Source organism: Haliotis asinina, chromosome 6 (genome assembly GCF_037392515.1).
Source record: "Haliotis asinina isolate JCU_RB_2024 chromosome 6, JCU_Hal_asi_v2, whole genome shotgun sequence".
Taxonomy (NCBI): Eukaryota; Metazoa; Mollusca; class Gastropoda; order Lepetellida; family Haliotidae; genus Haliotis; species Haliotis asinina.
The window spans coordinates 45,714,907-45,738,355 of NC_090285.1; the positions used below are offsets into that span (position 1 = coordinate 45,714,907).

General features: G+C 39.4%; 1 protein-coding gene across 1 annotated transcript; it reads left to right on the plus strand.

The window, feature by feature from the left end:
- The first annotated feature begins 1,558 nt into the window (after positions 1-1,558).
- Positions 1,559-18,483, plus strand: LOC137287909 (excitatory amino acid transporter 3-like). The gene is made up of 8 exons (XM_067820284.1): positions 1,559-1,739; positions 2,461-2,671; positions 2,889-3,109; positions 3,764-3,890; positions 4,574-4,807; positions 6,468-6,662; positions 17,009-17,143; positions 18,327-18,483. Exons 1-8 carry the CDS (start codon positions 1,598-1,600, stop codon positions 18,481-18,483), a joined length of 1,422 nt encoding a protein of 473 aa, XP_067676385.1. The 5' UTR covers positions 1,559-1,597.
- Positions 18,484-23,449: the final 4,966 nt, after the last annotated feature.

The window sequence follows — 23,449 nt, forward strand, 5'->3', positions numbered from 1 at the left end:
GAGTCTGGACCAGACTATCCATTGACCAACAACATGATCATCGATCTGCGCAATTGGGAACAGAGGACATGTGTCAACCAAGTCAGCGAGTCTGATCCCGTCAGTCGCCTCTTACGACAAGCATGGGTTGCTGAAGACATACTCTACCCCGGGACCTTCACGGGTCGTAAAGCAAAGGACTTATTTCATGTGTTTAGATTTAGTGCTATGTGGTTTTCTGTTTGTATATAATAATGTAATAAATATATGTTTACTAAAAGGACTCAAATAATTTAAGCTTTGTACTTAAAATATGTATGTATACAGACTTGGTCTCGTCGCTATATAGTTGAAATAATGCTGATACGACGAAAGCCACAACTCACCTCACGTAGGGCTTTTTTTGTCGTAAGATACGAAGAGGTGGTCAAGGCACATTGTTGATCACTGGATTGTATGGTGCAGACTCGACTGTTCACAGACCACCGCTGGAAGACTGATGAGATCGGCGTCAAACTGCAGCAAATAAACCTGCGATTGTAATTTGTACACTGTCTTCATTTCAAAATGACCCCGAACAAGGCACGCGTTTAATACTTACCAGATAATGTGGAATACTTTAAAGTGCCCGCATTTACATCAACTATGAGGTAGCACTGTTCGTAACGTGAAATGGGCTGTGTGTGTGGCTCTTTTTGCTATTGTGGACTAACAATGAATGTTTATGGACTCAGCTGTAAATATATGTACCAGTGCGGCACGGCTGTCAGGATTTAACCATATTTGCATTCTCGATACACCTGCTTGTTTTTATGTAACACCATCATCCTAATGTGTGCTGTATGGGCTTCATCACTGATGCATCGTGGACACACCTGCTGTTGGTTGTTGAAACCAGTAGATGCTGAGTAAACCAAAAGGTAAGGACATCATTTCAAAACTGAACATGTAATTTTGAATTGTGTGTATTGTTTGAAGCATTTTACATTTCAAGACCATTTTCAGGTGTTTGACAGGAACATGAAGTACAGATGTTTTTCGAAACAACGAGAAAATAGTTGAAACAGTGACAAAATAATCGAAGCAACGGGAAAATATCCTAGGCAACGAAAATATAAAGCAACGAGAATTGCCGTGGATGTTGTTTTTTTCCTACAAAAGTGGCAGCATTAGGCTTTCGTGGAAAACAAAAATACTGTCTATAAAATATAATTTGTTCGAAATGGTGAAACGTACCCGACAGTGTTTAGTCGATACAAGTAAACTTTCCAAAACACAATGTTCATGATTGTAAATAACAATGTAGTTTTGCAAGCCTGATGTAATATAATATTTGGGCCACGCTTTTTCTAGTAAAATAAACATTCTTGTACTTTTTATTGTCTAAAATATGACACACTTATACTGCATAGCGATTAAACAGGAGAAAAAGTCCGGTCATTCGATGCATGACTTCAGAATTGTCCAATACGACGATATTGTAGCTTCAACACCGTACTCATACAGATTCAGACATGACGTTTAGATGATCAGTAAAGGTATTCTCTTTTTCAAGATGGCGTTAAAGACCTGTTTGAAGGCCAACATCCTGCTGATCCTCACCGTCATCTCTGCTGTGATGGGCGTGACCATCGGACTGCTGGTTCGTCAGCTGCATCTCTCCCCGGACACCATCCTGCTCATCAGTCTCCCAGGAGAAATATTCATGAGGCTGTGGAATATGCTTGTACTTCCGTTAATTGTTGCAAGCATGATCACAGGTACAGGGGAATCTGTTTCAACCGGATTTTATTCTCTGGTTTGTTTAAGGCTGCCATCATATTCCAGGAGTGCGATAGTCTTCCTCACTGATGGACTAGTTTGACTTGGTTGACGCAATGTCATCGTATCCAAATGATGTTGATTACGGATTGTCTGGTCCAGACTAGATTGTTTGCAGGTCTCACACAACTGGAACATAAATAAACCAAAACCTGATACAAATGTGTCATGCAGCATGTAGGTGGTGAGGCTATTAGTTTGGGATTCACAATTCAGTCACTATTCAAGTCTAGTCACGATACAAACCTTTCATTTACAGTCAGTTATGTACATAAGCTTATCAAGTTACTGCGCGTATCATACATTAGAATATTAATTCCAGCATTAGCCTCAATATAAAGTATCGTAGGACTGATACTGAATTTATTTTACCCGCACATTAGATGCGGGTTCTTTACCTCGTCATTTTTAAACGCTTGTTATTAGATACTGAGTCACGGAGTCCTGTTCTCTATTTCATTATTTCGTTTAGAGTAACTTTATTTTTAATAACATGGACAAAACGTCATCAGGAAAGATTGGCCTATTCTCCGTGTTATCTTATTCCGTTTAGTGTAACCTTATGTTTTAACACAAATTTCCAACATGGACATTACATAACCAGAAAGATGGGCATGTTCTACATGTAATTTGTCCTTCAGAGTTACCCTATGTTATCAGGAATTGCCAACATGGACAACAAGTCATCAGGAAAAATGAGCTTGTTCACTATGGCCTACTATGTTTCTACAACGGTCATTGCAATCTGCATTGGCTTTGTTCTGGTGTACATTATCAAGCCAGGATTACGTGACACACTGACGTCATCGGGAACACAGTCTGAAGAGTTCCACGCTCCTTCGGCTGTTGATATGATTCTTGATCTCATCAGGTGAGTGATGACAGTTAGGATATGCATTGTCTTGTCTTGCCTTGTTTTCGACGGGCAGCCCTAATATCTAAATGAGATGCATCTTTTTTAATACACTCTCCCAAACACCACAGACATACCAGTGTTTTCACTTGTACATGTTTCCATTCTGTTAATTCATGCGAAACTGATCTGCCTTACCATGAATTCGCAGTGATGATTTGGGTTTTTTTTCCAGAAATCTTTTCCCAGACAATGTCGTCAGTGCTGCAATGCAAACTTCGCACACTGTATATGTCAAGGAAGAGTTCGTCAAGAAGGAATCTCCCGGTGAATATGTGCTCCAGAATGGAACGAACTCAACATTTCTAGGGGACACCGATGGGGGAAATACTGCAGAGGAAAGATACCCTATCTGGACACGAAAGACTGTCACCAGACCCGGATTTAATGTTCTTGGTATGTGAAGGCTGGGGGCATAAGTGTTTATCAACTTAACTGGGAGTCTGTCTTCCACATATACTAGTCTGTTGTGTTTGGGTTTTTGAATCAAATATGGTGCTTGTGAGTTTCAGTACCCTTGTTTTCCGCTGTTTTTGGCAATGTTCCATTTCACTCACACTCAACGAATACCGAATCAGTTGCTTCACTGCAAGTTTTAACATGTCATTGAAAGTGTCCATTAAGCACACTAAACGTTGCATTTACCTCAGAGAATAAATGATTTCACCACGTTTAATTTTATATGTCACTATCAAAATTTAGGGTGTTCCCATACTTTTTGTTTGCAGTGTAGAACTGAACACTGAAAAATAGTGGAATCCAACTTAGCAACATGAACAACATTAATTATTAGTTTCCTTGACAATTACTGTTCATCATCGTATTTTTGCTAACCAGGCGATTTAAATTAGATGCCAGTAAAATCATGTGAGAGCAAATTGGAAAAAAGACATAACTGTACCAATTACTTCCTACGTTTGTAATCATAAAAACGCGACAATTGCCTTCCCCACAGTCATAAAAAAACATCTTATAAATACAATCGAACCGTTCCAACTACATCGTTGGCATCTTGCATCTGTACTAGATTTGTGTTGCTCTGTTCCACAGGGATGTTGCTGTATTGTACATTATTCGGGGCAGTGCTTGGTAAACTGGGACATAAAGGTCGGACTGTCTTCAAGTTCTTCGAGGAACTGAATGACGTCACGATGGGCATTGTGCACCTTGTTATGTGGTAAGTAATATGGTAAGTAACCTAGGAAACATGGAGGAGACCCGTGAATTTCAGAGCCACACTTTAAATGTTGTTAAACGACACAAACGAACACCAGAAGTACTATTTCAGCTAAATTCAGGAATCCTTTTTCCTTTGTGCAACAAGTATATTTCCTTTGTATTTTCGTTGTCTGGGTTTGAATCACATGGTATAAATTGTGATGACCTGTTTGAGTCCGCCGCAGTGAATTATATGACCTTTGAAATTACTCCTCTGATTACGTAGTAACTGCAACAGTGCTCAGTGACAAATCCATCCATTAAATAATTCACTGGCCTTTAGCGACATACGTATGCCTGTGCTTTTGTGACAATTGCATGATAATTTTAATATAAGTGTTGTGAATGGCCATTCCCTTTACCCCCACAGATATGCGTGTGAGCTGAATAATTCAAGAATGTAAAATATTATTGAGGATGCACACTTTAATTATTTAAAATGTAAAATGTATCAAGTTTACAATATTTCACACAATTAACGGTAGGGTTCGAAAAGGTCCATGTTCGACTCTGCACATGGGAATCCCATTTCTGGTGTCCGATGCTGTGATAAATCAGGAGTATTGCTACTGGAAATCCAACTCTCTCGCTCCCTCCCTCACACTCGCACTCAGTTTAACAGATATCTATATTGTGTTACAGGATCACGCCTATTGGCGTACTGTCGCTCATTACTGGAAAGATCTTGAGTGTATCCGACCTCTCTGGGATGGTTCATCACATTGGGATGTTCATAGCCACATGCATGACTGGTCTTTTCGTCCACACTGTTGTAGTATTACCCCTGATATACCTCATTCTGACACGGAAGAACCCCTTCAGGGTGACGCTGGGAATAGTACAGGCTCTTCTGACTATACTGGGCACCAATTCCAGGTCTGGAATTGCAATTAAACATTGAATCATTAAATGTAATAATGTTCTGTGAATACATGAAACATTGACATCATCATCATCATCAGCAGCAGCAGCAGCAGCATCTTTTATTCCGTATGGATGTCCATGCTGATGAAGCCAACAGTACAACATGTGTAAAATATGTATGAACATACATACTGCGCCACACGCAAAATTCATTTAATCTAGCATAATGCATTTACATTATTTCTTAGTTTAAACACGTTATCAATGAAAATACAAATGTGAAATAGCTTTAACATTATCAGCACTCTCGAACAGGTAGCTCAGTTTACACATGTTTGGGTGGTGTTGATAATATGCTGGAATGTATTTGGTGCGTAAATTGTTACAAGTTGCGAATACCAGAATAACACGAAGTTCATCTTCTATCTGTGTTTTACAATAAGAACAGGATGTGATGTGTTTTATGATATCTATAAGCATTCATATTGAAACCCATGTATATTGAAACGCGGCTTTGTTAGGCATCTCCGTAAACCGGCATTGTTCATGGATAAATAGTTTTCAGGAAAGTACTCCTGTTTCAGCATTATATTGGAGAATAATATTGGAGAGAGTTTGATATGGATAATTCATTGCGCCACTCTTGTGAATATTCTGAGCTATTCGTACATATCCAAAACCATATTTGCAAAGCAGTTTCCGTACTTTCGAAACCCAGTTCTCGTCGCCAGATTTGTCAAAGCTCTTTACATTTTATTACACAATCGGATATATCCATACGATATTTGGAGAAGCCTGATCCAAAATGTTAGTACTTTAACACTGGCTTACAAAGTCAAAGGATATCGGTCGCACTTTGCAGTAATTGGTTTGTTATGGACCTAGAGCCAACTTGTAAAAGATACTTGCAAAAGTCTTAAAAGAGTGGACTTTTGCAAAAGACTTTCGGGTTTCCCAACCCGATAATTGTAAGCCATATAACACAATCAGCTTAAAGTTACAAACAAATAGCTTAAAAGCCGCATTTACAGAGATGTTTTGAATTGAATCATAAAACGTTTGATTGGAATAAAGTCTCTTCAGCCGCCTCACACGCTTTAGCAAACAAGTTCCTTCAGAAAAAAATAACACTTAGATCTTTATAATACTACGATACTTCTAATTTTGTGTCCTTAATAAACCATTTTCATGTTTATATTAGGTTCTCCCATTTGGAAAGCTACAGTTTTTCTTTTCTTAGGATTTATTACTTATCCCCATTTCTCACAATACCTTGCTAGAGTATCATTTTTTTCTGACGATTTAAAACAGTATCTCTAAATATTGCAACATCATTTGTAAATAGCAATATAAAAGATACTCGTAAAGATAAATATGCCACTGGTTTCAGATATTAATATATCATTTGCAAGTTCATATATATTGTAAAAAGCGTTGGTTACAATATGCACCCCTGTCGCACTCCGGATGATGTGTTGAATATATGTCATTGTCAGCTATATTGTATCTTAAAAATGCTCTTACATTCTGGTAAATACTTTTTAGCAAAAGTGTGCATCTTTCTATGAATACCTCTTTGTAATAGAATATATATCAGTTTATTCCTGTGTACAGAGTCTTCCACCGTGATGTTACCGTTGGTATGTCAAAGGACCCTGTTTAATTTTGTCAGTGCTGCAACACTTCCGGTTACCATGGACTGCTGTGAGAAGAACCTTAAGATAGACCGAACTATCACCCGGTTTGTGCTACCTATCGGTGCTACAGTCAACATGGATGGAGCTGCCATCTTCCTAGTCGTCACTCCAGTTTATATAGCACAGATCAGCGGAGTGCACCTGTCTGTTCTTGACGTCATGGCTCTTGGGTAAATACGTTTTACAATACACCGTGTTAATGTTTGTTTGGTTGCTGTCTAATGCCGCATCCAGCAATATTCAAGCTAAACGGCGGCGGTCTGTAAATAATCAGGTCTCGATGAAACAATCCAGTGACCGACAGCATGGGCACTACTCCGCACCACTGGGGAACCATATCCAGTAGCAACCAAGTCAGAGAGCCAGACCATCCATCGGGTTTCTGAAAACCAATTCTAACCCGTACCTTAAGGAGTCCATTTACATGAGAGATTTAGGGAGGGGCAGAGATGGTGACATTCCATCCAAAGAAATTGAAATTAGTGGGTACAAGCCAATGTTATAATTCATATTGCCCGTACAACAACTGGCCACGCAGAATTTTACAAAAGATTATTAAATGTAGCTGAAGCCACACCCAGTTGTATGGTTTATGGAGAATGGATGTTTAAAATACTGGTTAAAGATCTTCGAAAGAATCCCCAATGTAGCTTATAACATGAGCGTCTCATATTAGAAATCGTATATTTTCTCATGCCTTTGGATTTGTGTGGCTAAATCAAACAGTTGGTAATATTAACCAGATTTCTGAGCAATTTCGAGAGCAATTTGTTAGCATGTGTTATCAAGATTGACATTCCTGTCCTAGACAATAGTTCCAGATATCAGTCGTGTAGATCATATAAGAGCTTAATTCAAACAGAACTATAGCTCTCTGTATTGACATCTAGAATTATCTTACCTCACACATGAATGTCGCTTTCTGATTGGCTAAGCGCTATTCTATTATTTTCAATGTACCCCGCTTACAGGCGATGTATTATTTTCAATGTACACCGCTGGGAATTCCGAAGTCTTCTGGTGCTTCAAGGTAGTACTTCCTTACCTCGAATCATACGTAAGAATTGTGACCATTTCAAGGGGGGTAATTTGTGGTAATTAATGAAGCATTGATAAAATAATTAGGACCTTTTCAGGGGAGGTAAATCCGTATGGTCTATGAAAGAAATTGGGTCAGGTCATCCATGCATTGGATTTACCACAATTAATATGAGGAACATCTGTACCTCTGTTCTTTACAATGTGTTTGTGTACAATACATAGAGAACAAAGAGCAAAACTGGCACATTAAATTCTTATATTCCTGTAACATAAGTAAATAGGTGTGTTTTGTGACATAACAAAACTACAGAAATATCTTTCAACCAGGACTGAGAATCAACAAACATGTACATACACATAAACGTCCACTGCCTTTCTAATACATGAAAATACAATGTATGAAAGTACGCGCATATGGGTGCAACGCATGTCATTCATCTATTTAATATCTACAATACATTTTTAACTTTTTCCAACAAAACCTTTCTGCTCTTTGATTTAGAATGAATGCCATGAGATTTTAGAATGTCCCGTAACTCAGCCAGAGGCATTTCCTCAGGATCAACCTGTGTAGACGGTTGATCGTGTATTTGTCTCACGATCTTAGCCCTTTTGGCCTGTCGTGCCTCTGCAAGTTCTTCCTTCCAATACTCAAGTCGCCTTTTGCAGTAAGGCTGCTTTTCTCTAGCTAAGTGACAGTTGTCTTCCATTCTCTTCCGAATGGTCAGCGCGTCAACTGTGGCATCCCATTTTTGAGATTTTCTCTGATGAATCTTTTTTATTTCATCATTTGTCTTCTCCACAACTTGGCAGCTGAATGGCCTAAGGGATCCAAACCTGTCAATCATGTTGGGAACGTGGTAGACCATGCAGTGTATGTAGGGAGTAATGTTCCTTTTCTGATAGCCATCAGAGTGAGGAGCCAAAGAGAGAAAAGTCTCAATCCAGGACTTGGCAGCTTCAAACACTGCATGGCCAGATATGAAATATGATATTTAAATGTGGAACTTTCTGAATATATTCTAAGTCATATTAAATCTTTTTGAGGACTCGATTAAATGGTGAACAGGGGAGATCAACTTATTGTTAGTGTCCAAATGTACATTAGAATTAATATATAGTACCGAATGTATGTCATATCCATGTTGGTAAAGGTACATTGGAAACCATACGTCGTTATACAGCGGACAGGTAAAGAAATAGTGAATACTGTCTTCTTTAGTTTCCATTTAAACTGGCATTTTTTGGAGTTCCTTAAGATTAATAGGAATATTATTATTTGGTATGTCGTTTACGCGAATACCAACTTAATAGCATCATTGCACATGAGTATCGCAATCAAAGTTCAGTCATGCATGAAAGATTCGGTCTGTTTGGATATCTCTGTACAGTTGTGTGGACTGACTAATCTAATAAGTACAAAGAAAGATTTCTTACCTCTTTGACTCTACGACGAGTGATCAAACGTTCAACTTGAAAAAGTCCAGGTATAGCTGATCTTGATCGCGATCGGGGCGAAGATTGTATTGGTGATCCTTCGTGTATGCGCTTCCAATTTGTGGTCCCTCGTGTACGAAGATTCATCTTCTTATACAATCAATTGTTAATCGCAAAAATCACAAACACAGATGTCTTCCGAACAAGGGAAAGGTATTATCCAGTTCAGTAATACAGTTATATCACTTCGTGGTTGGACTTATAAGCACCTTGACAGAGCTGATTCACGACAGAGAGTTGATAGGTGACAATGAGTAGAAAGAGGTGACTTTATTCTTGAGAAGAATGTGACGCCCTGTTTGAGTCTGTTGGCAGATTTCTACACATTGCTATCGCTACTCAAGCAAATATGTGGGCGAGAATATGTTTCTTTTATTCAAAAACAAACTGAAAAGCATTTGAGTTTCAAAAGTCAGTTCATAGTATTGCTTCCAAATGAACCCAACGAGGATGCATATGCATGCATACCAAAGACGAATCTGCGTAGATTCAAATGGTGCGCTAACCCAAGGGATACAACTCTTTCATACCGGTAATAAGACGGTTTTGTATTCGGAGACGCGAATTTTTAGGTACAAAGTACAGCATTTAATATCTTGCTGTGGGGATACTATTTTACAGACAGGGAGGCATGTGATAAGACTGCAAGTTGTGAAGCTACGGAATGATGTATCTAATTTGGTACTTGCGACAGATAGTGTCAAAGTAGCCAAAAATGCATGATTTCCGTGTGTAAATGGCTTTCACTGCACATGCAAGGTCATGCATTTGTAATGCAAAAGTACAGGGTATTCAGGTATGACAAAATTATGTAAAATATATCATCTAAAAGAAGATATAAATGTGAATACGAGATATAGCTACGTATTATTGTACTATAAGTAAAAATATGGGTTTTAGAGAGGTTTTCTAAAAGTCCTTCTTTGTGATCTTAGAGGACACGCTTCGTTGAACACAACCCCATTGGAGGCCTAGTGGTCATGATTCCTGCACATGTAACATTGAATCACACATCAAGCGTCGAAAGTAACGATGTTTTGCGATTGAAAATCGATGGAAGGGAGATAATCTGTTTACCTTGTGTCGTCTGCAAAATGGCGATTCGCCTCGCATTCAACAGAAGTGCTTCAAACAGTTTATAATTAAAATCCAGGTGTTCGGTAAGATAAATACGTTGTTTACTTGTCCCTCGGGATCCATGGGCTCATGTACCTTCGAGGTTTGTTTACGTTCAATCGCGACCAGTGAACAACTTATAATATCAGCCGCAAATTTTTAGTTGGGCCTGTTAGAATTATCCGTAAATAATGGATGGTTTACGATAGAGAAAAGTTTAAGGATATGCCCATTACGGAATTCGGCCGTGTGCCCACATTATGTTAATTTATTAAATATATCTCAGATACGTATCTGTTAAAATATACTGCCTTCGTTTCCATTCTGTCCTCCAAAAATGAAAATGTAATACTTACTCTAGCGATTTATGTAAAACATGCTGTTATCCGCAGAAGCAATATCTTATCTGATCTGTTTTTTCTTTCGTAAAATGCTTACTCTTGTATCACGTATATGTGGGTGAGTGAGTGAGTTAAAATTTAACGTCACATCGGCAATATTTCAGCCATATCGTGACGGGAACGTAACATTAAAATGGAATATATGACGATGGACAGTAAAACATCTAGAACATCACAGAAAAGAATGTAAAACTAGTAGCTATGCCTAAAACAATTTATCAATAGAGGACAATACAATATAAAACTGGGCTATAGATTGCTCACAACTGAAGGTAGATCACCATACTAGGGACCATGGGGACTTACAGTACCTTTGCTACCTGCATGGACCCTAGCTGGATTTACATCATCCCCTCAGCCGTCAGCAAATTGGGAAATCTAGCCATACAATAAAAAACACTTATGCTACGATTAAAAGCCTGGAAATTTAGAATTTACTTTGAATGTTTGTGGACTTACGTACCCCCTCAGGAGGACAATAGTTTTACAGTACTTCAACCCCCTTTGAGGATACAGCCACTAACAATTCTAGTTACTAATCTAAACTACCAATTATTAAAATACATATATCTACAGTGCTCAAATTTCTACCATGAGATCAATTTCCTTAAAAAAAACAATGATTAAATGAGAACTAACAGTTGTAAAAAGATCCTTGATAGTTTTGACATTGAAATACTTATCCCTTGTGATGGAGAATTCAACACAGTCAAGCAGAATAACTCTCTCATCACAAGGGATACAAAACGGAGGATCCTCACCTTTTAACAGATACTTATGGGTATATCTTGTATGACCAATACGACATCGTCGCATGATTACCTCTTCAAATCTGGACTGACAACCCAAGTGGGCATAACCAATGTAGGGTTTTATTTCATGTAGTTTATTGATACCTACTTGGGTGTCCCACTTCTTCTGCATCAGATCACGGATGTAAGTTCTAATGCTAGCTCTGTAATCAGAGTATGGAATAAGAAGTGGTGTCACAGATTTGTTGAGTGCTGCCTTGGCAGCAAGATCGGCCATCATGTTACCAGAAATGCCTACGTGGCTTGGTAACCAACAAAAGACGATGTCGTACTGGCCAGTAGTAAGATCATTATACAGTTCAATAATTTCTATTAAAAGTGGATGTTTATAAGAAATATTTTTAATCGCCTGAAGGCAAGAAAGAGAATCGGAATAGATTATATATTGTTTATGTTTAGGATGTCTTTGAATATATTTAAGAGCTGTTAGTATGGCGTTAGCTTCAGCTGTAAAAATAGAGCTGTTGTCTGGTAATCTAGAAGATATTGTTCTGGATCCAATGACAGTGGCACAAGCCACTGCGCCACCGTCCTTGGACCCATCTGTAAATAAGGATTTATATTTGCTATATTTATGTTTTAACTGATTATATTCTTGTTTGTATTGTAATTCATTAGTTTCTGATTTTTTAAATGTAGTTAATGTTAGGTCAACTTGTGGCCGAACCAACTGCCAAGGAGGAGAAGAAAGAAGACGGGAAGGAGCTATATTTTCCAGCTCAATACTAGAAGCTGCAAGAAATGGCTTAATTCTGAGCCCAAGAGGCGGAACAAGGGAAGACTTTTTGTTATACAAATCCTCATAAAGAGGATTAAAGACACAATTAAATGCAGGATTAGACTCATTAGAAGCTAATTTTGTAATGTACTGTAAAGATAGTTTTATACGGCGATGGTTGAGAGAAGGCTCATCAGCCTGGACGTATAGACTGTCGATAGGAGAAGTTCTAAAAGAACCGAGACAATGTCTTAGGCCTTGGTGGTGCACAGGATCAAGTAGTTTTAGGTTGCTTTGACAAGCTCCACCATATACGATGGTGCCGTAATCAAGTTTCGATCGCACGAGTGATCTACATAAGTGAAGAAGGGTAGTTTGATCCCCTCCCTATTTTGAATTAGAAACAACCTTTAATAAATCGAGAGCCTTCAAGCATTTGGCTTTTAGGGATTTAATATGCGGCAAAAAGGTCAAATGTGAATCAAAAATAAGTCCCAAGAACTTAGCCTCCTTGACAACATTGATAGGGGTGCACCTTAGAGATAGTTCTGGGTCTTTATGCGGTTTATATTTACGGCAGAAGTGTACACAATTGGTTTTTGATTTGGAAAATTTGAAACCATTTTCAAGACACCATTTATCTATTTTGTTTAAACACAGCTGCAGTTGCCGTTCAATAGTATGCATATTTTTTCCACGACAAGAAATATTAAAATCATCCACAAATAACGATCCATCAATTGAATCGTTTAAAACTTTTGATAAACTATTTATCTTTATGCTAAAAAGTGTGACAGACAAAATACTGCCTTGTGGAACACCCTGATCCTGATTGTAATGATCAGACAGGGTAGAACCCACTCGAACTTGAAACTGTCTGTCATTTAAAAAGTTGGCTATAAATTGAGGTAAACGACCTCGCAAGCCGAAGTCATGTATATCTCTTACAATGCCATATTTCCAGGTTGTGTCATATGCTTTTTCTAGATCAAAAAAGATAGACACAACATGTTGTTTATTAATTAGTGCGTTTTTAACAAATGATTCTAAACGCACTAAGTGATCGACAGTACTTCTGTTTTTACGGAAACCACACTGTATATCTGTTATGAGATTCTTTGTTTCCAAGTACCAAACAAGGCGATTATTTATCATGCGTTCCATGGTCTTACAAACACAGCTAGTTAATGAAATCGGACAATAATTGGATGGATCCGTATGATCACGTCCAGGTTTAGGTATTGGTACTACTATGGCGTCACGCCATGAAGGAGGAAAGTTACCCGATGTCCAAATATCATCAAAAATATTTAGGAGAGTTTCCAGACAGGATTCTGGTAAATGTTTCAGGAGTTGATAATGTATGTGATCAGCTCCCGTAGCAGTGTCATGAGCTTGATCAAGAGCAGTGTGGAGTTCATGAATAGAAAATAGGTCATTATAATCTTCCCCATTATCTGAATTAAAATTAATAGTTTTCTTTTCTTGTTATTTTTGATATTGTTGGGATTTAGGCACGTAATTAGAAGAGGAAGAATGTTTAGCCAGAGTTTCACCCAGTTTATTTGCAATATCTGACTCCTCGGTAAGTAATTGCTATCCATGTTTAAGATGATGGACTGTAGATTTAGTACCTTTACCTTGCATTTTCTGTCCCATGTTCCATACCTTGGACATGGGTGTCCGAGAATTTATTTTAGATACATAATTTTTCCAAGATTGGCGTTTATTCTGTTTAAAGGTACGCCGTGCTTCAGCATTTAAAATTTTAAATCTATTTAAATTATGCACCATAGGATGGCGACTGAAATAATGTTCTGCTTTTTTCTTTGCCTTCCTAGCTCGTTTGCATTCATCGTTGAACCATGGTTTTCGAATATGTGGAGCTGCAGAAGACTTTGGGATACACTCATCAGCAATGTCAATAAGTACATCTGAAAAACATTTAATAGCATCAGGAGCAGTAATAAAACGTTCGGGATTAAGTTTGCCAGTACAGAGAGATTCATATAGAGCCCAGTTGGCCTTTTTAAAATTCCATCGTGATGATGGAGGCACATCAGATGGGCTCACAGGTTTCAGTATTGTAGGGAAATGGTCGCTCCCACACAGGTCATCGTGAACCAACCATGCAAATTCATTTAAGAGATTAGAGTCAGTAACTGATAAATCAAGAGCTGAATATGTTCCTTTGCCAGGTTGTAAATATGTATGTGACCCGTCATTGTAAATACAGAGATCATTATTTGAAAGAAAATCCTCAAGTAATTTACCTTTGGTGTTTGTAGTAGTACCGCCCCAGAGTGGGTTATGGCCATTGAAATCGCCCATGATTATACAGGGCTTAGGAAGTTCATTGTAAAGAGCTTGTAGATCAGTTAACTGGACAGTGGATGAAGGTGGAATATACAATGAACAAAGCGTAAATGCAGCTTGTAATGTAAGTCGCACAGCTACAGCTTGGAGATTTGTTTTAAGCGCTATTGAACTATGTATAACATTTTGCCGTACCAAGATTGATGATCCTCCACTTGCCCTATCACCTGGAGGTGAAAAATAATGGTACGCATTGAAATGACGGAGGTCAAGAGTATCAGTGTGTTTTAAATATGTTTCCTGTGGACAGATTGCTGACGGTGTAAAATCCTGGATTAAAAGCTGCAATTCATTAAAATTAGTGGTTAGTCCTCTGCAATTCCACTGAATAATATTATTCTGATAACCTATCTTTTGGGGGGATTTATTGGGGATCTACCCCGCACTTTTTTGGTGGGCGACAAGCTGTGTGCCCTAGAGCGGACGTTTTCAGACACGTCCATGTCTTCGAGTGATCCATATTTGTTGAAAATTTGGATTTTATTCTCTGAAACTTTTGGAGCTCTGCCACTTAGCTTTTTCAAAGAATCTGGCTTCTTAGTTTTTGTTTTACTGGGTTGAGACCTTGTTGATGACTGAGAAGATATGTTATGGTCAGGGGATGTTGCTGATTGAATCTGAGATGTACCAGGAAGTGATTCTGCAGTTTGAGTAGATATGGCAGGTGACAAAGGTTGAGGGGAATCCGTGTTCACCCAAGTCAAGTTTGTCTGACAGCTTGCAGATAATTTCATTATTGTGGATGCTGCTTCTGGGTTTGATCTGGCAACGGAAGCATAGCTTTCCGTTTGTACTGAACTCTGGACCATTTTCTTTGCATCTGCAAAACTGATGTTTTGTGTAAACTTTATTCTATTAATGGTCATTTGTTGTTTCCACACAGGACATTCTTTAGAGAAAGATGGGTGATCCCCTGCGCAGTTTGTGCACTTTTTAACATGGCTGTCACAATCTTCTGTTGTGTGTGTTTTTTCACTACAATGAGCACACACAACAGACAATGTGCACGTATTTACACCATGACCGAATTTTTGGCACTTGAAGCACCTCGGCGGATTCGGAATGTATGTTTCAACATTGAGATTACAGTACCCTGCCTTAAGTGACTTTGTGACTTTGGAGCAGTAGGCGATGAGAATGAAAACAGATATGTGTTGGTTTTTATGGTTGTGTTGTTTTTACGGGTGGAGAAGCGTTTGACATATAGCACACCCTGATCTCTCATCGTGGAAACGATATCTAGGTCAGACATGTCTGCCAGCAATCGATCATGATCTCGCACTATTCCCTTACTGGTGTTGAGTGTTTTGTGGGCCGTGACAGTAACCGGAGTACCAACAAAAGTGTCGATATTCAAAAGGTTGGTTTCTGGCACACTCAATCAACAGCGCACCAGAACGTAATCGTCGAATGTTCTTTACTTCGCCAGCAATTCCTTGGATACCTTTAGACACAGCAAAAGGGTTCAGCTTCAAAGGTGTGTTATCTTTGGTCTCAATGACAAGGAAACGTGGCCAGTAATCAATTTGTTTGGACGGTCTGAGGTCGTCAACGGGATCATTTTCGAGAGGACGTTTGCTCTTCTTAGTGGGGGTTTCGTAAGCCATGGTTAGTTATGTAGATTTCATCATCCGAGCTCCCCACCCACCACGGAGTATCACAAGGACGAAGCTAAAGCAAGCGGGCCTCCAGCTAGCAGCACCAAGGATACCCGGATGATATACTCCAGTAGAAGAATTATAAATAATTACTCCACCAGATTGGCACATGAGCCACCGCTTTCTGGGCATAAGACTCTGGGCAAAGTTCAAAACAACATAATTCAACATCAAACATGTTTTAGACATTAAAGTTAAGACCAAAAGCAATCAAAATCAATTCCAAATCATACTTGTGCAATGATAAATAAATATATATTCTATGCACAGGGCTTGGCATGACCAGCCGATTGGTTGAACCGGGCCCATTCAACCTCCCGTCTAGGTGAAGTAAGGGTCAAAGGGGTGTGTTGAGCAAAGGGAACGCGGTCACAGGCCCCCAGTGCCCTCAACCCCCAGACTCCCGTCCTCCACCGACAAAGGGCCGCAACCCACGGCAAACGGGTTGGTGGACCAAATATGCCCCCGGATCCACACGGGGGGTTGGCGAGCACTTAGCGTTACCCAGCACCCACCAAGAGGAGGTGGCTCGCCACGGGTGCCACGTATGTGTGGGTCAGAGGCCTTATGTACAATAGGTATCTTTGACTACAAAAGCCTAATACTGCCGATTTTGTAGCAAAACATCCTTTTCAACATCTCTCGTTTTATTTACTCGTTGTTTCAAGGATTATTTTGCTATATCAGTTATTGTTTCGAATGTTTTCAAAAACTAGAAAACGATCTAGGCTACGAGAATGTAATCGCATTAACGAGACCTTTCACTGCAGAAGTGGCAGCATTAGGCGTTTGTATAATTTGAATGCAGAACCTGGAAGTAAGATTGATAAAACGAGAAGCTTCGGTATTCATTTTACCCCAAAGTAATAACTTGGCTGGCGGCTGATATCATTTCAGGGTGGCTGCCACGCTGACCAGCATTGGGACGGCAGCTGTACCTAATGCTGTCATTGCATCCATCAGGATTTATTTAGCCAATATGGGACTACCAACAAACGAAATCGACATCATTTTTGCCATGGATTGGTTTCTGTGAGTATTTTCAGTGTATTTTCATGCTGTTTGATGATGATAGTTCAATGTCTTAAATACATACCGACTAACGGGATCGGGTGGTCAGGCTCGCTGACTTGGTTGGCACATGTCATGTTCCCAATTGTGCAGATCGATGGTCATGTTGTTGATCACTGGATTGTCCGGTCCAGACTCGATTATTTACAGACCGCCGCCATATAGCTGGAATATTGCTGAGTGCGGCGTAAAACTTAACTCACTCATTCACTTAAATACATACAAAGAATCTGGCTCATATTTTATACAGTATTCAACTATGTTTGAAATGCTCTACAATACTGCCTATGCATTCGCATAATGTGATCTACGAACGTCGACACCGTGTGTTTTCCTGTGTATGTAAAGATAAAATCTGGCGTATGCATCTTGTGTGATGCATATTTCAAGGTCGTTAATAGTAATAGCGCTTACAGCATGCTCAATGCGCTACAAATGTTTAGGACATGGGAAGGGATGACAACAAAGTATGATTCATAGACGGAAAGGGACTTGATATGAATGACTCAAAGTCTTGGGAAGAACGTTCCACGTGTAAGGGGCATAATGTTCAAATGATCTCTGACCAAAACACTTGAGTTTGTATTGTGGCGCCGTCAGTAGGTTCTGGTGTTGATATCTTAGTTCCCGTGCTCGGACATCAGCTCGGACATGTATGAAGGAGATTGCTTGCGCAGAGATTTATATGTCAGACAGAGAATATTGAATACCCGTGCTCTTATTGGAAGCCATTGGAGATTTCTAAGAACACGAGTGATGTGGGAGTTTTTAGAGGCGATGGTCACGATTCTTACTGTAGTATTTTGCATCTTTTGAAGTTTGTCAAGGGAGTTCTACATATAGGCTGTTACAGTAGTCGAAACAGTATCAGGCATCTAGCTAGAGAATTAGCAGCTCCCACGGTGATCAAGGGACGAACATGCCAAATCCCTCACCACAAGACAATAAATTGCAACTGATTAATGACAAACACTATTACCTAAACGTCATCTTTGAACACAAAATAGTCTGAAATACCCTTTTCGTTTATGTATTTCCTAAAAAGGGTCACGATTCTTCACCTGTATAATTTTATCCCTAAAATATAACCTGTTTATAGAATAACATGTTTCAGTCTTGAGGTTTCTATATTCTGTTTTTTCAGGGGGAGAATGAGGACTATCACGAATGTGAATGGAGATTGTATGGGCGCCTCTATTCTCCAGCACTTCTTCCATCAGGATGGCAGCAACGGCTCGACTTATGAAAATAGCCCACTCCCACAAGACGAGAGAGAGACTGGGGATGTTCCACCACTTTAATTGAACGTGGAGAGTTACGTTATTCTCAAGAAGTCGTTTCACCATTTGAAAGTATATCGCACCTTATATGTCCTTGGGGCGTTTGGGTAGCCTAGTGGTTCAAACGTTCCCCCGCAGCCCCCGGTTCGATTGCCAACATAGGTACAATGAGTGAAGGTCATTTCGGTTGTCCTCCGCCGTGAATTACCGGAATATTGAACGAATATTGCATAAACCTAAACTCACTCATTCAACTGTTTCCAAATTTCTGATATTTGAAACGAATTGTGTTGTCTCTGGCTTAAGCTGTAAAATGCTTTTAGACATGGTAAGATCCGTGCCAAGGAACTTGTTCAAACCCTACAAGAAAAACACATCTCAACGCGTTTTTGTTTTAACCACAAGAAATGCCCTACACCACAAATGCACAACATTCCTACCTAAGCTTGTTAAACATAGACTCTAAACAAGTATAGACCATGGAATCTGGGCCAAGGAACATGTTGTGCTTTCTATAGTTTTCAGGGTGTATATCGCGGACGATAGAAGCGACAAAACCCTTTCCACATTCATTAGAAATCTAAAAGCAGAGTCGGTTGTACACTTCTCTCTATATCACATGTATGCATTTGTTTTAAGAGTATTACAACTGCACGATGTTTTATAAACAAATCTGGACCTCACAATGGAGTGATTGTCACCATCACAGAGCATGTTTATGAATCACCATGAAACGCGTTACATTTGGAAATACACAATTTGTACACAATCCAATGTTTAAACAATATCAGTCTGCACTTAATACGAAACGAAGGACTGGAATCATGACGGAGAAGATATGCTTGTTCTCTTCTGTTAAAAAATATCAACAAAAGAAACTGAGAAGCGGCTCGTACTGATACGGATATTACTATGAGACGTGCCTGGGCTCTTCAGATCAGAAGAATCCATGTCTCACGCACGCTTGCTGTCAAAACAATATTTACTGACAGGTATTCATTCTATGAAGATTCACAATATGGAATTGTAACGTATCGTAGCATGGCTATATTTAGTGTTAAATGTCTTATGTATGGATTGTCCCCACATTAGACCCGTGAAGATCCGGGTTAGAATTGGTCTTCAGCATCCCATCCGTATCGTAAGAGGCGAGTAACGGGATCGGGTGGTCAGGCTCACTGACTTGGTGGACACATGTTATCTTATACTCATCGTGTTCATGAAGTTGATCACTGGTTTGTCTGCTCTAGACTCGATTATTTACAGATCGCCGTTGGAATATTGCAGCAAACAACAAACCAGAATAAACCTACCATTATCGTTCGTACACTCACTTTCTTTCAAAACTTTCCTGAACAAGGCATACGTTTATTAACTACTAATTGGTGTGAAATACTTCCGTATTTACATCAACAGTAACATAACACTGTTCGTAACTTCATGTAATGGGACAATCGCCAGTAGGGGAAGGGATGATGTAAATCCAGCTAGGGTCCATACAGGTAGAAAACGTACTGTAAGTCCCCATGGCCCCTAGTATGGTGATCTACCTTGTGTTGCTGGCGATCTAGAGCCTATTTGTATATATGATGTCTTGTCCAAATTGTGTTGTTAGTTTTAACTTCATATGGTAGTTTTATATTCGAATTGTGATATTGCTGTACTTTTACGAAGCGGGTTTTTTTTTATAATACATACATATTCTTTTTTGTTCTTTTCACGAAATGACTGAAATATTGCCGATGTGACGTAAAATAGTAACTCACTCACTCATTCACTCATTCACTCACTCATGTAATGGGCTGTCTGTGTGTGGCTCTTTGCACTAACTCGGACTAATACTGAATCTTTTAGTCCTAGCTATAAACATATATATCAATGCTCAGATGTATCATGGTTCATGTTCAAGGGTTTTTATCACTTTTGCATTCGCGGCACATGTTCGTCAATACTCAGACTAATTTATGCTATCTGGATTTGACCACTGCAGCGTTCTTGACACACCTGCTTTTGGATATTATTGAAATCAGTCGATGCTGAGTAAACAAAAGGTAAGGACATCTGTTTTTGAATTGTGTACATTGCATGAAGAATGTTTCAGTTGGAACGGCAAATGCTCTCCATCAAAATGGCATGTTATGTGTTTTCCAGAGCAAAAATCAAAACAAAAGATCATGTGATGGAACTAAATGTTTGCTCTTGTTGGATAGACAGACACACTAAAGTCAGGTGTCTACATACAAACAAATAGGGGTTTTGTGGAATACTTAATTTTTTTTATTGAGGTCCCGTGCAAAACCTTATCTATGGTCTCTAACCGTCGAAAGAAAGTTGCACACCAATAACATTCAGGAGTTTCATAAAAATGGTATTTCATGGGAAATCGTTAGTATTAAACTCTTCAAAAAAATTTAGATGTTAGGAAAATATGTGACACAAACCAATCCATGCTGAATCCCAACATTTGGGGAATGGTTGCCTACGACCAAACGTTTGGAAAAAGAAACGTTGAACGAAAATGCAACGTTACACTCACGTTCATAATAAGCCGCTAAAACACACCCTACATGAAGTGCAGGTGTATCATGAAATTGTAGATCTCCCTGAACTGAAGCCTTTGACTGTAGGCTTAACAAGCCACACCAGTGGTATTCCACATGCAATGCTTTAAGCCACTATAAACGACAAAGAATGAAAAATAAATGATAGAACCCTAACGCCACAACGCCATCGGCCGTTTACAAGGACAGATATCGTAGCATGAGGTGCAAGGCACTTCAGCATGCACAGACAAACCATCTCAAACCTGTGGAGCCGATACAGCAATACTGGGAGTGTTAATGACAGATTTGGATCAGATCGACCTAGAATTACCGCCGTCGTCCAGCATCGCTACACCCGGTTGAAACATTTTTGTTCAAGCACCTCGGCCGCATCATCCACAGACAATCCAAATCTCTTGATTGAGCCGAATCTCCTACCAGACATTAATCAGTTGGCTATGGGAAGAAAGACCTTTTGCCAGAAGATCAGTTCAACTTCATGTCGTTCCCTTCGTCAACCACAACGGTTGATCTTTGGTGCATGACGTTGGACGGGTTTGACAGGACTTCTTCCAGCAAAACAATGTTCCGGTGTTACCTTGATTTTTTTCCCATCATCCGATTTATCCCCCATTGAACATATATGAGATACCCTTGATCGACACCTTCGCCAGCGGAATCCGCCACCTCAGACTCTACAGGAACGTCCACATCTCTTCAGCAAGAGTACCCAAACATTCCTCAAGACGTTCGGCATCTCCTTTCTTCTATGGGTCACCGTTTCCAAGCTGTTGTCGATGCTCGTGGTGGTCACACCAGATACCCGCATTTTACTCTGACCAAATGGCTTTTATAGCCCTCTATATTACAACCAAACAGTTTCTGTATAACCATGTTTTGTTAATTTGTAGAGTAATGGTGTTACAGTAACTGAGCAATATATGTCAAGCATGTTATGTGCACTCTGTTACGTGCAACTCCAGAAAAACTTGTCAAGGATCTTTTTAAGAGTATGTATTGATTACTCCCCCAACACTAGCAAATTAATGTCCAAGAATTCAACTTACAGAATGAATGCATTACATCACCACCACGCGTCCTAAGAATTCAACGTGAGCATTAAGCCCACACAACTGGGTCCTCACTTTGATCATGTGACCGAGTGCAAATATACTATCCAAAAAAAGAAACACATTGGCAGTTTGTATTCTTAAAAATCTATTAATTACCTAGTGTGTTCAAACAATCGTCTAAATGTGTAGCAAAAGTGTTGATAACATGATTTTTCACAATTCCACCAGTAAAATATCGATTTTACCTGAAAATGTTGATTTTGATTAGATGTCTTACAAGAATTAGAAAGGCATCGCCACAACGCAATAGAAATCATAATCCAGTTGAAACTGCGCAGCTAAGAGCATTCACTGTCTAGGAAAACATTTACTTTCAGAAATTGGCTTTCGTTTTTAAGCAGTTTCAAATCACTACGTCACGTCTTGACTTTGCGACACGGAACATCGCCATTGAAAGAATGCATACTGGAGATTACCAGTCCTGTATTACCAGGCGTCCGAATGTTAGTCTGAACAAGATATCATGGCTTGCAGCTCGTTGCAAACAGACAGGTATAACAAATGACCGTCCCCGTACAGGCAGACCTCGAGTTACCACTACAGCCCAAGATCGGTACATCCGGGTGTTACAGTTGCGTGATCGTACTGCCACGGGAGAGAGCACGGCAGCCAGGATGCCTGGACATAAGAGGATACGCGGATTCATACAGTTTGCACATTGGTTCTTAGTTTCATACTTCAATGCAACGAAAGAAATACAAAGTCAATCCTTATAATTAAATTCAGCAACAAATACTATGTCAACAATATTTTCTTTGAATAGATTAAGTATTGCCATATGTTTATCTTGATGATCTCCTCTAGTGGCTGAGGCATTCTCCACATGGGCACAATGTGTGAAGCCCATTGCTGGTGTCCCAGTATTGAAATTGCCAGAATATTGAGAAAAAGAGGCATATTGTTGGAAAGCGCGCGTAAAATCTCCGAATCATCATCGTCAATCATTAAATATCAAGTGGTGAATTTGAAACAATGATCTATAGCAATATGTCATGCTGATACTTTAAACAGTTAGTTGGAAACGGTTTGTAGGGAAGGTCACTAAAGACTTCGGTATATATTTGTCAGCGCTGCAACACTTCCGGTTACAATCGTCTGCTATGAGAAGACGCTCAAGAGAGACTGAACTATCAGGCGGTTTGTGCTACCTCTTGGTGCTACAGTCAACATGGATGGAGCTGACATGTTCCAAGTCGTCACTCCTGTCTTACACAGCACAGATCAGCGGAGTGCACCTGTCTGTTCTTGACGTCATGGCTCTTGGGTAAATGCGTCGTACAATACACAGTGCAAATGCATGCCACATTGAAA

Excerpts from the sequence above, each read along its gene's own strand:
- LOC137287909 (XM_067820284.1), top strand. The coding sequence starts at position 1,598 with ATGGGCGTGACCATCGGACTGCTGGTTCGTCAGCTGCATCTCTCCCCG. Across the intron at positions 3,891-4,573 it reads ATTGTGCACCTTGTTATGTG|GATCACGCCTATTGGCGTAC; the intron begins GTAAGTAATATG and ends ATTGTGTTACAG. Across the intron at positions 17,144-18,326 it reads TTTGCCATGGATTGGTTTCT|GGGGAGAATGAGGACTATCA; the intron begins GTGAGTATTTTC and ends CTGTTTTTTCAG.